This window comes from Poecile atricapillus, chromosome 7 (genome assembly GCF_030490865.1).
Source record: "Poecile atricapillus isolate bPoeAtr1 chromosome 7, bPoeAtr1.hap1, whole genome shotgun sequence".
Classification (NCBI taxonomy): Eukaryota; Metazoa; Chordata; class Aves; order Passeriformes; family Paridae; genus Poecile; species Poecile atricapillus.
In genome coordinates, this window is record NC_081255.1 from 22,069,199 (window position 1) to 22,082,070 (window position 12,872).

Consider the following 12,872-nt stretch of genomic DNA (forward strand, 5'->3'; position numbering starts at 1 on the left):
TCTGTAATGAAACAGGAAATAAAGACTAAAATACCTCTCAGGGACAGAGGTTATTGCTGCAAACAGTGGCTTCTAGTCTCTTTTTCCAAATGTACTTTATAGTTACATCAGATTACATCTCTGACTGCCTACAAAGACATGGGAGCAAGAAACATATATTTGTTACATCCACATATTTGTCCTATTTGACCTAGAAGGAAGGGTATGAATTTGAGAAGATCTGTCAAAACCGAGGGAGTTATGTCAATGTGAAGGCCATGTAGGAGAAAGTCTAATTATTTTTGCAATTTATTCTGGATATGCAGGGTTTAATTCCAGTCTCAGATGCAAGAACTTATCTCTGCCTACCCTAGGCAGAGACAATAAACCTCAGACTAGAGTTTTACTCTCAATGAAAGCCATGACAGCCCAGCTGTCACTGTGTTCTGGTGCTCTGCTTCCCACACAAGAAACCAGTGAGCTGGTGCCTCCTGTCAGCTCCTGTGTTTATAAAAAGTATTCCTGTCTGCCCAAGTAGTGAGGTCCATACACAGCAAATCTTAAATTCATTGTACCTATAGCTGAGGCAATCATAAAGCATGATGAATATTTCTTCAATAATGTGCATTTTTCCATTCCATAACTGGGTGATTTATCCCCTTTGGATTATAGGCTATGCCAAATTTAAATCTGAAACACTGTAAAAGAAACAGATCTGTCTTCCAGATGTTACTTGGAATCATTTTACAATTACACTGTCAAATGCAGTACTACCCACAGATTAACTGAAAATTCATCAACAAAAATAGATATCAAAAGCCTGTTTTCGTCTTCCATTGGGTAGAAGCATGTTTTCCAGTAATGTTTCTCTTCATTAATGGTAGTAACAAACAAGTGCCTTCTCCCCAGCTCATTGTGAAGAAGCACTGCCCACGCTCAAGCTCTGTGCTTGGGAAGGTTTGCCACCTCAGCTACGCGTCACTGTGCCACAAACAGTGCTCCTCATCAGACTCCTGCTCCGAATGTCTACAGGTAACCACCGTGTTAGTTATCATTTAGAAGAAAAATTAAGTCTTGAGTCATTTCTTCCTTGTTCAGAAAGCTGTATTTCGCTTCACTGCAGTGTTTTCTTTGGGGAAAGAATCTCAGTTGGTTAAATGCGTCATTTTTATCTTTAGATTAGCACACAAAAGGGAGTGAGAAGAGGAAGCAGACAATTCAGAATACTTTCCAACTGAGTATCTCTGATTGCTTTATTGCCAATTATTAGTGAAGTCCTGTGACATTGCTCAAAAATAATTTAAATATATGTATTATGTATATTTATAAATTAACTGACACAAAAGCCCAGGTTTTTGTCAGAATTAATGTATCCCAGCCAGAAGCAAAGCCCTGTCATCAACAGAGGCTATAAGGTTGTTAAAACAGCAGTAACACACTCCCTGTTCTGCACTGCTTTTAATCAGCAGGCCTCCAAACAACTTGAGTAGTCATTAAATAGCATTTCCCAGTTCTAAAAATGCATGTCATGTTTTACAGGGGCCAAACACTCAGCCAGTAACAGGGAGGGAAAGAGAAATGTGTGTTTAGTCTCTGGCACCCGTCAATCCACCATCCCCAGTGAGAGCAGGGTGATCCAAATACACTATGTGCCTGACATGATATTTTTCCTGTAGTATGTAGGCATGGCCAACATCCCAACACACGTCTCCTGCGTTACAATTGCCACCATTGCTCTTGAGCTAATTAAATCTGAGAAGCCCTGTGTCAGAGAATGAAAATTCTTTCCCAGAGCAAATTTTTGCTTAGGCTGATTCAATGCATTTCAGATGTCCCTTCATTTGACTGGTAATATTAAGTAGACACTTTCTGCACCATCAAGGGATCTCAAATGTGTTTTTTTAAAGTACAGAATCTGTATTGAAATTATTCTCTGAGATCTCAATTTCTTTTTTAGAGCCATTTGTTATCATTTAAAACTGTTCTCCATTAGGATTTAGTTCTTTGCCCTTACTCAGCCTTCAGACAGCTACTTCTAAACTTGCCATACTAATGGAAGTGTAATCCAGTTGCTTACAATGAAGGCTGTAAAATGAGCTGATTTTTTGGCACTGATCTCATTTTCCATCTATTAATCTATGCTGAAAAGAGACTAACCTAGCTGGTTAAGGGCACCACCACTAGCCATATTTTCAGGAATATTTTTTAGGGTCTGAAGCAATTGTATCTGTATTTTTGCACCTGTCTTCAGCTATGAGAGAGAGAGAGATGCTCAAGCAGCATTATTTCAGGGTCCCAACTTACCCTGAAAGGCAGTGGGCACAAGGTCCTAGCCATTATTTTTTCCTTTAAAAATCTTACTTGATAAGTTCAGGGTATAGTGATGAAGAAGCTGTCCATTGCAGCTTTCTTGGATATACTTGTTCTATGAATAAAATGTTCTATTCATGAGGCAAAAAAAAAAGAATTTGAAAATATTTAAAATAAATGAATTGAACAAACTGAAATTATGAAGTCAAACCCAGAACAGGCTGGTGGATGGAATATAGATAAGAGCTGGAATTGAACTCAACAGATTTGTTTTCATTTTTCAGCTTCTTCATGGCTTTGCAGGAGAGGCATTGAGCAAGTCTAGCACAGAAGAAATTTCCCTGGCTTTGAAAGCCCTTGGGAATGTAGGACATCCAGCCAGCATCAAGCACATCAAGAAGTTTTTGCCAGGATATGCAGCTGGTGCCTCGGATTTGCCTCTCAGGGTCCACGCAGCTGCTGTGATGGCCCTGAAAAACATAGGCCTAAAAGACCCCAAAATGGTAAGAAAAAAAATCAGCCTCCTTTGCCTTTGTGACTTCCACTTACAAGGCTGTGAATAGATAATGGGTGATGAGGGAAAAACAGATCTTTTTTTTCAAACATTATGTTTTTATAAAAAAAATACGTAGCTATTCCTTGGTAGGCATGTCTTATTTCTTTTGACATCAACCTCCGGTATTTCAGACTGCAACAAAAAAATCCCATTAAAAGGATACATTCATTGTTGTTGGAGACAAATCAGTATTTCCATTGCAAACATTTCATTTCCAAGGACATTAGACAGAAAACTAAATTATTGACCCAAATGTGTTTAGTAATACTTCACCTTTGGTATGTGAGAGAACCACAAAACAAGGTTTTCAGAGAGCTGACATTTAATACTGAGTGTCACATCTAATCGTAATTCAAGACCGCATTTCATTGTAAATAGATACCAAGGGTTTGCATCCTAATTACAAATTTACAGACATTGTGCTGGTTTAAGTCATAAACAGAGCATTTACTAAATGTGACTTTTGTCCCTGACTGAGATAATTATTAGATCTCTCATACAATGCCTACACCAGCATACTCTCATCTACTACAGACGTCACTTTACAATCATTTTCACTTTGAAGCAATCTGCTTTTAAAAGGAAACCTTTTCAAGGTTTTCAATATTTTTTTCCTGATGTTGAAATTTTTTGTTTTATATAAGTAAATTCTTAATATAAAAAGTACACTAAAAGCTTTCATTAGCTATTCACCTACTAATCAGTATCAGTGTTTCCATTATACTCATTTCTTGCGTGTGCCTCCCAGTTTGAGTGCACACATTGATCCACAGACAATAGTGTGCCAGGGTATGCTTTTAACCAGAAGAATAAAGAAACAATTTAGTAGAGTGCAGGAGCTGGATAGGGAAATGCAGGGGAGGGAGGGGAGGGAATTGCAAAGGTAGAAGTTAAAGTATTTGCTGTGGAAAAAAAAAAAAAAAAAAGCCAATTTGCTGTTTGAGAATAACGCTGCATCTCTGATTGCCCTTTGGCCTGGTTTTCCACTGGTGTCCCAGACCACTCAGTTTGATTTTCTATGCATTTTCTTTTGAGAAAATTGATCTGAAGCAAGTTAATGATTGTGACCACTTTTTCATTGTTCAAAAAACTGTTTAATGCCTGTTTTGCACCTAGGTACACTTCCATATTTGGATCAAACACACTTAATTCATGGCCTTTTTTATTGTTTAGTTTGAAAAGCCTCATTTAGGCCTGCTGCATCTTTGTCACCTCTTCTACATTGGCATTTGATAATCAACATATTCAAATTAATAAAACCAGTCAGGGTTTTCCCAAAGTTTGCTGAAGTTTCCTGGGTCATTCTTCATTACAGCTCATGGACATGCACTCTCCCAGGCAGGACAGGAATGTGCAGAAGGTTTGCCAGAACATTGGGAAACCACCATCACATAATCCACAGTTAGGGCCAAAGGCTCCTGTGCCCCCCTGGAAGCTGCAAAGGTTCCAGTACAAAATTGGTCTTGATAGTGAATATTGCTGAGGGAAAATACATCAACCACAAGTACGACTAAGGAAATTATGCCTATTGCATTAAATTTTAATTTAAACTGCCTATATGGCATAGAGATTCCTGGTAATAAATTGGGCTGTATTTGTTTCATTTTTATTCTGTTATTTAGCATAAAGTACCCCAGAAGATCACATTATTAGAAATAAGTTGTACCTTTATGCATAGGGATAAGTGATCTCTGAAATCTCTTCTCAGGTATGTAAAGAATTCATGAAATCTCTTTTACCTAGAGTGGGATCTCTCAAAAAGGGATAAAGATGTAGTGTTCTAGTTATCCAGTGAAGTTCTTTGGTTTTCATTGTGTAGGAAGTCAGTCTGCATTACCATAATGCCCCTTCCAGCCCTCAGACTATGAAAGCAGGAATAATAATTAAATAATTCAAATTTTTACTGTGCTAATGATGAAACAGATCATTCACTGGTGTTGGGTGGTTATTAGCAAAATGTTCAAACATGCAGTTAAACTGGATATATCTATTATTTTCAGGTCCAGGCTATTACCCTTGAGATTTTCCTGAATCAAAAATGTCAGCCTCGAATCCGAATGTTAGCTGCAGCGGTTTTGCTTGAAACCAAGCCAGGACTTCCAATCGTGATGGCATTAGCTGATGCTGTGCTGAAGGAACCTAGCATGCAAGTGGCAAGTTTCATCTACTCTCACTTGAGGGCCCTGGGTAGAAGCACAGCTCCGGATCTTCAAGTGATGTAAGGGAAATTCCTTTCCTAGAAGAAACACTTGTTGCAAGCTAATTGAAATGTTAACGTGCTCACTGAACCTTTTTAGGGCTTCTGCCTGCAGAATGGCTGTCAGAGCACTAAGTCCCAAATTTGACAAATCCGGATATCAGTTCAGCAAGGTTTTCCGCTTCGGTATCTTTAAAGGTGAGATCCAGAAGATTTTGTAGAGAAATATATATTGGTGAATATGTGGGGGAAAAGAATTGTACAGTATGAGAGCCTAATTCTCCTAGCCAGCTGTTAGGCTGCATGTTGTTCCTCTGTATTTTCTCATCTTCAGTGAAAATAATATAGGAATCTCAGGCTCTCCAGCCGAAGAGTATTTAGGTCCCTGTGTGTTTTGCATTGTACACTGCCAGCATGAAATTACCAGAGGGCTTGTGGGGCTATAACCCTCTGTTTTCATTAGTCAGGGAGGCACATGCTCCTGTATCAAATGCTGTATTCTCAGTGGTGCTTAACAATTTCATACCATTGTTCAGCACCAAACAAACAGAAGGGACCTAAATTACTGCTGAAGTGGATTAATTTCTACCAGTGTTAAACACCTACAGCTCCCACTGCATTCAAATGTGATGCTAAATACTCTTTACCCCAATTGTGCCCAGTGAAACAGAAAACTCTGAAAACATTCAGATGTGACAATTTATTGCACCCATGAGCAGCTATGTCAGGTTTATTGTCTAAAGATTTTTCTTGCATCTTTCTACCAAGATTCTTTCCTAGAATGAGTGGATCCAGGTATGGTATCTGGAGACTGGCCAGTTACATCAGAGCTGCACACAAAAATGTAGTTAAAGCAGAGAAGGACCAGATTAGAGGACAGGTTCTTGCTGGCCCACATTGTAGCTTTTGCTGTTTTCCATGTATGTTATTTTTCTCAGATTTTTTTAAAGCAACTCCTCTATGTAAATGACCGTGACAGCCTCAGTGATTTGGCATATGTAGCTGGCAGACTAGAGAGATTATAGCTCCAAACACAGTCTCCTTACACATGCTGTTTATCTATCAGGAGTTGGATGTTTTTAGAACTTGTGTTGTTCACTGGTATGTGTTAAGATTCTTTTCAAAGTAATCAATATTAAGAGACTCTGAAACATCTGAAATCCACAGTGCTGAGTGTACAAGTACTTCTGCCTCCTTTTTGGAGAGAAGGGTGTGACTTGAAGGACTTTTGTAAATCTTATTATTGTCTTGCCCCAGTTTCATGGATTTTACGTGACCATTTAATGTGCTCTGTAATGGAAATAAATATAATACATACTGCAAGAATCACAGTAATATACTATATGTATATATATATATATATATCTAATATACGAGGCAGTGCTTGCTACCTCAATGATGGAGACAGCAAGTGCCCAAAGAAACACAGTCACTAGTATACACCATGTGAACTTTTGTACTACTTTAAATACATTCAGGGATAGATACATTTTTCTGTTAATGTGAAGATATGTGTTTCTTGGTTTAGGCACTCATTTTGACTTCTAATTTTTGCTTTTAAAATTAAGCCATCTAAATTTTCACACTGTGAGAAAGAGGGGTGCAATATGTATGAGGGATGGGGGCTGGCAGGGGGCTATGTGAAACGGAATATTTTATTTTGGCTGTAGCCTGAAAATGCAGTACATCAGGGAATTGCTGTTGCTTTCTGGTGAAGACCATTGTCAGTAATTTGGCTGCCATGGATAGGTAGTTCCTCATCCTGAAGAATAAAAAACATGATCTCTTTCTCACACATGCTAATCTTAGACTTGTATAACTCAACTAAATTAAGTCAATCTCCTACTACACTAGTATGGGAAGAGGATCCATCCTCCAGCTTTCTAATTTAATTTGTTTCCACTAGCCACAGGTAAAATGTGTTTCTGTGAGTCCATTCTGGAGGAGTTACCATAGTGACGGCTGTAATGCAGTACCTATTTCCTTGATAAAAACAAAAAATCTGCCCTCAGCATCACAGATCTTTGTGGTGCTAGATGCTGAATTTTTAATGACAGGCAATAATGTCAGCTGAATCTGTCTCTAATCTGGAATTTGTCACACATGGACACCACAAATAGTGCTTCATGCTCTACATTGCTCCTGAACTCAAAGGGATGACTCAGGTTCTCCTCAGTGTGAGGACTGTTAGAATCTGACTCTCAATATGCACAGATTCATATAATTAAATGTGTACTAATGTTTATACATACCTTTGCTCACTAAGTCTTCTTTCCCTCATCTTTGGGGCAAGGCATTTAATCAGATATATGAAGGTGTCATCAAACTCTCACAGAGAAATGACAAATATATTCCTGGAGCATTAGCACTATGTAATGCCTGAGGTATGGAAAATATTGCTGCTCTCTTTAAGTCAATGAATTCTATACAATGATTTTATTATTTATAAGCAATACTTCTCATTAAGTATCAGGATGTACCATGGACCTTTTAACTAACAGTTCTTGTGGTAAGAGCATAAAAGATAGCTTTAACAAATTCACTTAAAGTACTGTGCCTCAGTTTTAGTGTCCTTTCCATAAAACACCTGGAAATGCTCTGGCTAAGGTCATGCAGAGAAAAACTAGTCTTCACATTTCCAGGTTTCCTGTCAGCTCCCTAGTAATGTACCAGTGTGGCACCACTTTGTTGGTGGGGTTTTTTTTAGTAAATTACTAAAAGTGGGGTGGGATAAATAACTGTATCTTGATTGCAGGAGCTGTTCCTCTTGAAACCCAAGGAAACTTAGAAAAGCAGTGGGATTAGTTTAACTCATAAAACAGGACAGGATATAACTGTGCCAAGACCAAGAGGAATTCCTGACTGTCCTCTGCACTGATTATCTATGCCTAAGAACATTATAGATGATAAATCTAAGCAGAGAAATAAACAGAAACAAATTATTTGCTCAAAGTTCACTCAAGAGTTAACAATAATTTAACAATTGGTGCATTTCATGTAAGGGTTACAGCATTTTAAACTAGATGCATTAAATAGTCTTTGAGTCATTTGAGAGACAAATCTATAGCTCACCATTTGTACTTATAGGACATCTGTATCACTTTCCCTGAACTATTAGCAAAGGATGGCAAATCTGTTTTCATTTCTCATCTCCTTTGTCAAGGTGCCTTAAATGATGTCTCGTAAAAGCATTTCATAAACTGATTTTACAGAGTGTGGCTGGATGTAAATGATACAGATAGGCATATTTTCCATACTTGGAGAAGCTCAAGAGGTGGGCCCATGGGAATCTTAGGAGTTTTAACAAGACCAAGCACAAGATGCTGCACATGGGCACCCTCCATATCAATCCAGGCTGGGGAACGAGCAGATCAAAAGAAGCCCTGCCAAGAAGGACTCGGAGTGCTTGAGAAGGAGAGCCTGGGCATGAGCCAGCCATGTGCACTTGCAGCCCAGAAAGCCAATCCTGTCCTGGACTGCAGCAAAAGAAGCCTGACCAGCAGGACAAGGGGGAAATGCTGCCCCTCTCCTCCTTTCTTGTGAGACCCCACCTGCAGGGCTGCATCCAGCTCTGGGGCCCTCAGCAAAGGACCTGTTGGAGCAACTCTGAAGGAGGACCAGCAAGATGATCAGATGGATTGAACACCTCTCCTATGAGGAAAGGCTAAGAGAATTGGGACTGCTCAGTCTGGAGAAGAGGCAGCTCTGGGGTGACCTAATTGTGACTTCCAGCAGCTGAAGGGAGTGTGCAAGAGACCTGGAGAGGGGCTTTATACAAGGCATGGAGTGACAGGACAAAGGGGAATGTATTCAAACTGAAAGGGAGTCAGTTTATATTAGATATTAGGAATAAATTATTTTCTGTGAGGGTGATGAGACACTGGTACAGCTTGCCCAGAGAAGTTGTGGATACCTCAGTTCTGGAAGTACTCAAGGCAAAGCTGGATGCAGATTTGAGCAAACTGGCCTACTGGAGGGGGCCTGTGCCCATGGCAGGAGGCTGGAACTGGATGATCCTTGAGGTCCCTTCCAACCCAAACCATACTATTATTCTATGATATAGCAGAAGCAACTGGAAAAATAACATAACCACCATGCAACGATCAGTCATGCATCACCATGCAATGAGCTTGTAGCTTTGCCCATTATTAGTTAAAAATTCAGAATATTCTGTTTATAACTGTTTTAGAATGCCAGTTTTATAGCTGAGTTTTCTGGCCTTGCTCATATGATGCTGATTATTTAATCAGTAAATAGATACAATCTACACACTCTGACCTAGAAACTAACTGTGCTGTGTCTTACTGCCTATTTTTCTGCAGAGTTCCTTATGAGTGGGCTGGCAGCTAAATATTTGGTATTGAATAACGTGGGTAGCTTAATTCCAGCTATGGCAATGTCCCAGCTACGGACACATTTCCTTGGAAGAGTGGCTGATCCCTTGGAGGTAATTGGGTCTACCCACAGTTTATCCTCTATTCCCTTCTTACAACCATCATCCACTGGCATCTGCACTTTACTTCTTCCCACAGGTAGGAATAACAATTGAAGGCCTGCAGGAGGTGTTTGCTAAAGGTTACTCTCCTGACAGGGACTGGGAGACTGACTATGACTTCAAGAAAATTCTGAAAACGGTAAATTCTGAGGAAAATAAAATCTCTGATATTGTTTTCTCAAATGCTATGAAGAATCAGGCTTTTTTCATCTTCTCACACAGCTCTCTGACTGGAAGGCATTCTCCAGTGACAAACCTTTTGCATCAGGCTACTTGAAGATGTTTGGCCAAGAGCTGTTTTTTGGTGGACTTGATAAAAACACCATCCAAAACGCACTGCAGGTATCATTTTTAAAGCACCACTACCCAAGCATCAAAATATCTAAAGTACTGTTACTTTCATACATTCTCTCCTTTTTATAAATTCACGGTTGGGTTTTTTGTCTCTAGTATTAGTCAAGGCAAATAAGGTCAAGCTTTGATCAGGATTATTTATAATCATTGCTGGCAGAATTTCCCCTGAGGCACAGCTAATGACACGGATCATGATACTCAAGTTCTGCTTATTTAGACATGTTGAACTCTGTAATTGCAGGCATGGTATGGATCTGATGAAAAAATCCCTTCACTAAGGAGAATAATCAGTAGCCTTCAAAGTGGGGTAGGGAAGCAGTGGACCAAAGCTCTTCTGTCCTCTGAGATCCGCCGCATTGTGCCCACCTGCACTGGCTTCCCAACAGAGACCAGCTTCTATTACTCTTCTATCACAAAAGTGGCAGGAAATGGTAACGTATCTCATTGCTTTGGCAATACAAACATTCTTGCTAGGACTGGAGGGCATTCTTAACCCTTTCTTTGCTTTCTCTGTAATAGTTCAAGCACAGATTACACCTTCTCCAAAGTCTGATTTCAGATTGACTGAGTTACTAAATGCCAACATTAGGCTGAGATCCAAAATGAGTCTAAGGTAAGTGTTTAGTATAAAATAAAAGAATAATATTTTCAAGTGACAGAGGACATACATATTCAACAGCTGTTTGCTGCATGAACATAATTATACCCTCATTCTACCTTTTCAGCATGGCCAAGGAGATGACCTTTGTAATGGGAATCAACACACACACAGTCCAGGCAGGGCTGGAAGCAAGCACCAAAATGAGTGCTCATGTACCTGTGAATGTTGTTGCCACTATCCAGATGAGGGAAAAAAATATCAAAATTGAAATTCCGCCATGTAAAGATGAGACTAACATAATTAGCATAAGGTAAGAAATAGCACTTAATATCTTTCTATGTAGAAAAACAGGGTCTCCTAAATAAATCCAAATATATTTAGGAATCTTGTCTTTGACTTACAGCTTGAATTAGTGGTGGTGATTGGTATGGTTGATGCTTATTTTAAATGAAATGTCATGTACTAAAACTTTGCTTGAAAATGTGTGTTATCTTCTGTGGTGTTCACCTGAAAACCCTCCTTAGGACTATATCTCAGTTGTTGAGATCTATAAGCTATTTGAAACACAAATTACATAAAATTTCTATCTTGATACAAATATTTGAACTGGAAACACTATGTAAGATATAAGTCAGCTGAATCCTATCAGTTAGAACAGTTAACCCATCTATATTTGCTTTAGATGCCTTGAAGCATAGAGGGTTTGGTGTTTCTTATGTTTTTACCTTGTTCCCCTGTGGCTGCCATTTGGTTTTCTTACCTGTTAGTTCTCCTTGATTTATTATCAGGGCATGCAATTACAATACACTCTGGAAAACTGTTGTAGCCAGATGCCAAACAAATGAAAACAGATGGAAATACAAATGCAAAGAGCAGGAGGAAACAGAAAGAGTATGTCCAAGGAATCAAAGCAGTAGACCAAACTTAGGAAACCTTCACACGTGCACATGTGAAAAAAACCTGAGAAAGAGAAGCTGAAAATTCATCACAAAGGAAAAAGCTTCACTGACAACAGAAATCAGCGATTACACAAACCACTGAAATGTTAACAGGTTTCTGCTCTAGGAATACAGCAGTAACAAAAGAGCTCAGTTGGTTGATCCAGCTGCAATTAGCATTCATGGCTGCTGGCCCAGAGACGCTCTGCAGGTCTCCTCAATTTAGCCACCAGTTAGGCTCATCATTATTTTCTCTTGTCCTTCAATAGTCACTGACCATTTGACATCTCATCTTCCTCCCTAAGACAATTCCTCCACTCCATCAAGTGTGGTTATAACAAGGTTCTCTCCATGCAGAGGTAGGGAGGGTCTCAGCATTTCAGAGGTGAAAAGTTAGCTGCATGGGTTTTTTTGGTTCAGTTTCTTATGGAGGCCAGGACAGTCTGCTCCTAAGGTCATCAGGGACTGCAGGCAACAGCTCTCACTAGTTCCCGATGTTAGAGAGGGTGAGGCAGATATTAATGAACTCAATAAGCACACTGAACTGAAATGAGAATATTGAATACTGATAGGGAGTTTAGAGCCTCAAGCAGAGAGAAATTTTAACAGAAGGATCCTCCCTGCAAATAAATAAAAAATTATCTCTTTTGACTTAAGGGGAGATGAAATGAGACACAAAAAGGGTTAAATACATCGCCATAAAGCAAAAAGCAACTCAGTGTCAGAAACAAGGTATTACAGCAGAGAAGCCCACGAGTTCCAGCACAAACCCTGCTCTAGACCCTGCAGCATTACCATTTATAAAGTGAAGTAGTCACTTGGAAATAGCTCCATAATGCCAAGAATATGAGAAAGCTAATAGTCACTAGATGACTTCTAGCACCATCAATTTCTTTCCAAAAAGCATTCCCATTCACTGTTACAAAACAAATGGCCAGTGGAAACCACACAGAGCAATGAAACAGCAATGAGTGCAAGTGAAGGCAAAGCAATAACTGGAGAATGTAACATTGAACCACATCACTGAGGAGGTCAAAGACCAAGCAAAGTAAAATCTTAGAAACATGAAGAGAAATGAGCAGGCATGGTAGAGAGAAAGGAGAAATATATATCTATATAGATAGAGATATATAGATATATCTATATATAGCTATATAGACTGAGTTTAAAATTTTAGTTCAACATAGTCTTTTTCTTTCTTTTGCATAGATATACCAAATAATAAAGATCCAACTGAAGTCAGTATTTTAGAGATATTGTGACACCTTCCCTTGTTAGCTTTAAATTCCCCATTTAAAGAAAGCTATTGATCTTTCTTGTATTTGTGAGCTCCGTTCAAAATATTTTAGTATTGGGCACTATCTTGATGGTCAGCAGATTACCTTCTATAGTCCCATCTCATTAAATCTAGACAGGATATGATATTATTTTCCCCAACATAT

The 12,872-nt window shown here is 39.0% G+C and overlaps 1 protein-coding gene across 1 annotated transcript in view; it reads left to right on the forward strand.

The window, feature by feature from the left end:
• Positions 1–12,872, forward strand: part of LOC131580711 (vitellogenin-1-like) — a 42,707-nt gene that overhangs the window by 10,147 nt on the left and 19,688 nt on the right. Inside the window, exons 10-19 of the mRNA XM_058842209.1 lie at positions 889–1,011; positions 2,574–2,792; positions 4,846–5,063; positions 5,143–5,240; positions 9,365–9,489; positions 9,575–9,676; positions 9,760–9,879; positions 10,133–10,322; positions 10,411–10,504; positions 10,617–10,802. Of these exons, the coding sequence (XP_058698192.1) occupies positions 889–1,011; positions 2,574–2,792; positions 4,846–5,063; positions 5,143–5,240; positions 9,365–9,489; positions 9,575–9,676; positions 9,760–9,879; positions 10,133–10,322; positions 10,411–10,504; positions 10,617–10,802 (1,475 nt within the window). The remainder of the gene's footprint in view (positions 1–888; positions 1,012–2,573; positions 2,793–4,845; positions 5,064–5,142; positions 5,241–9,364; positions 9,490–9,574; positions 9,677–9,759; positions 9,880–10,132; positions 10,323–10,410; positions 10,505–10,616; positions 10,803–12,872) is intronic.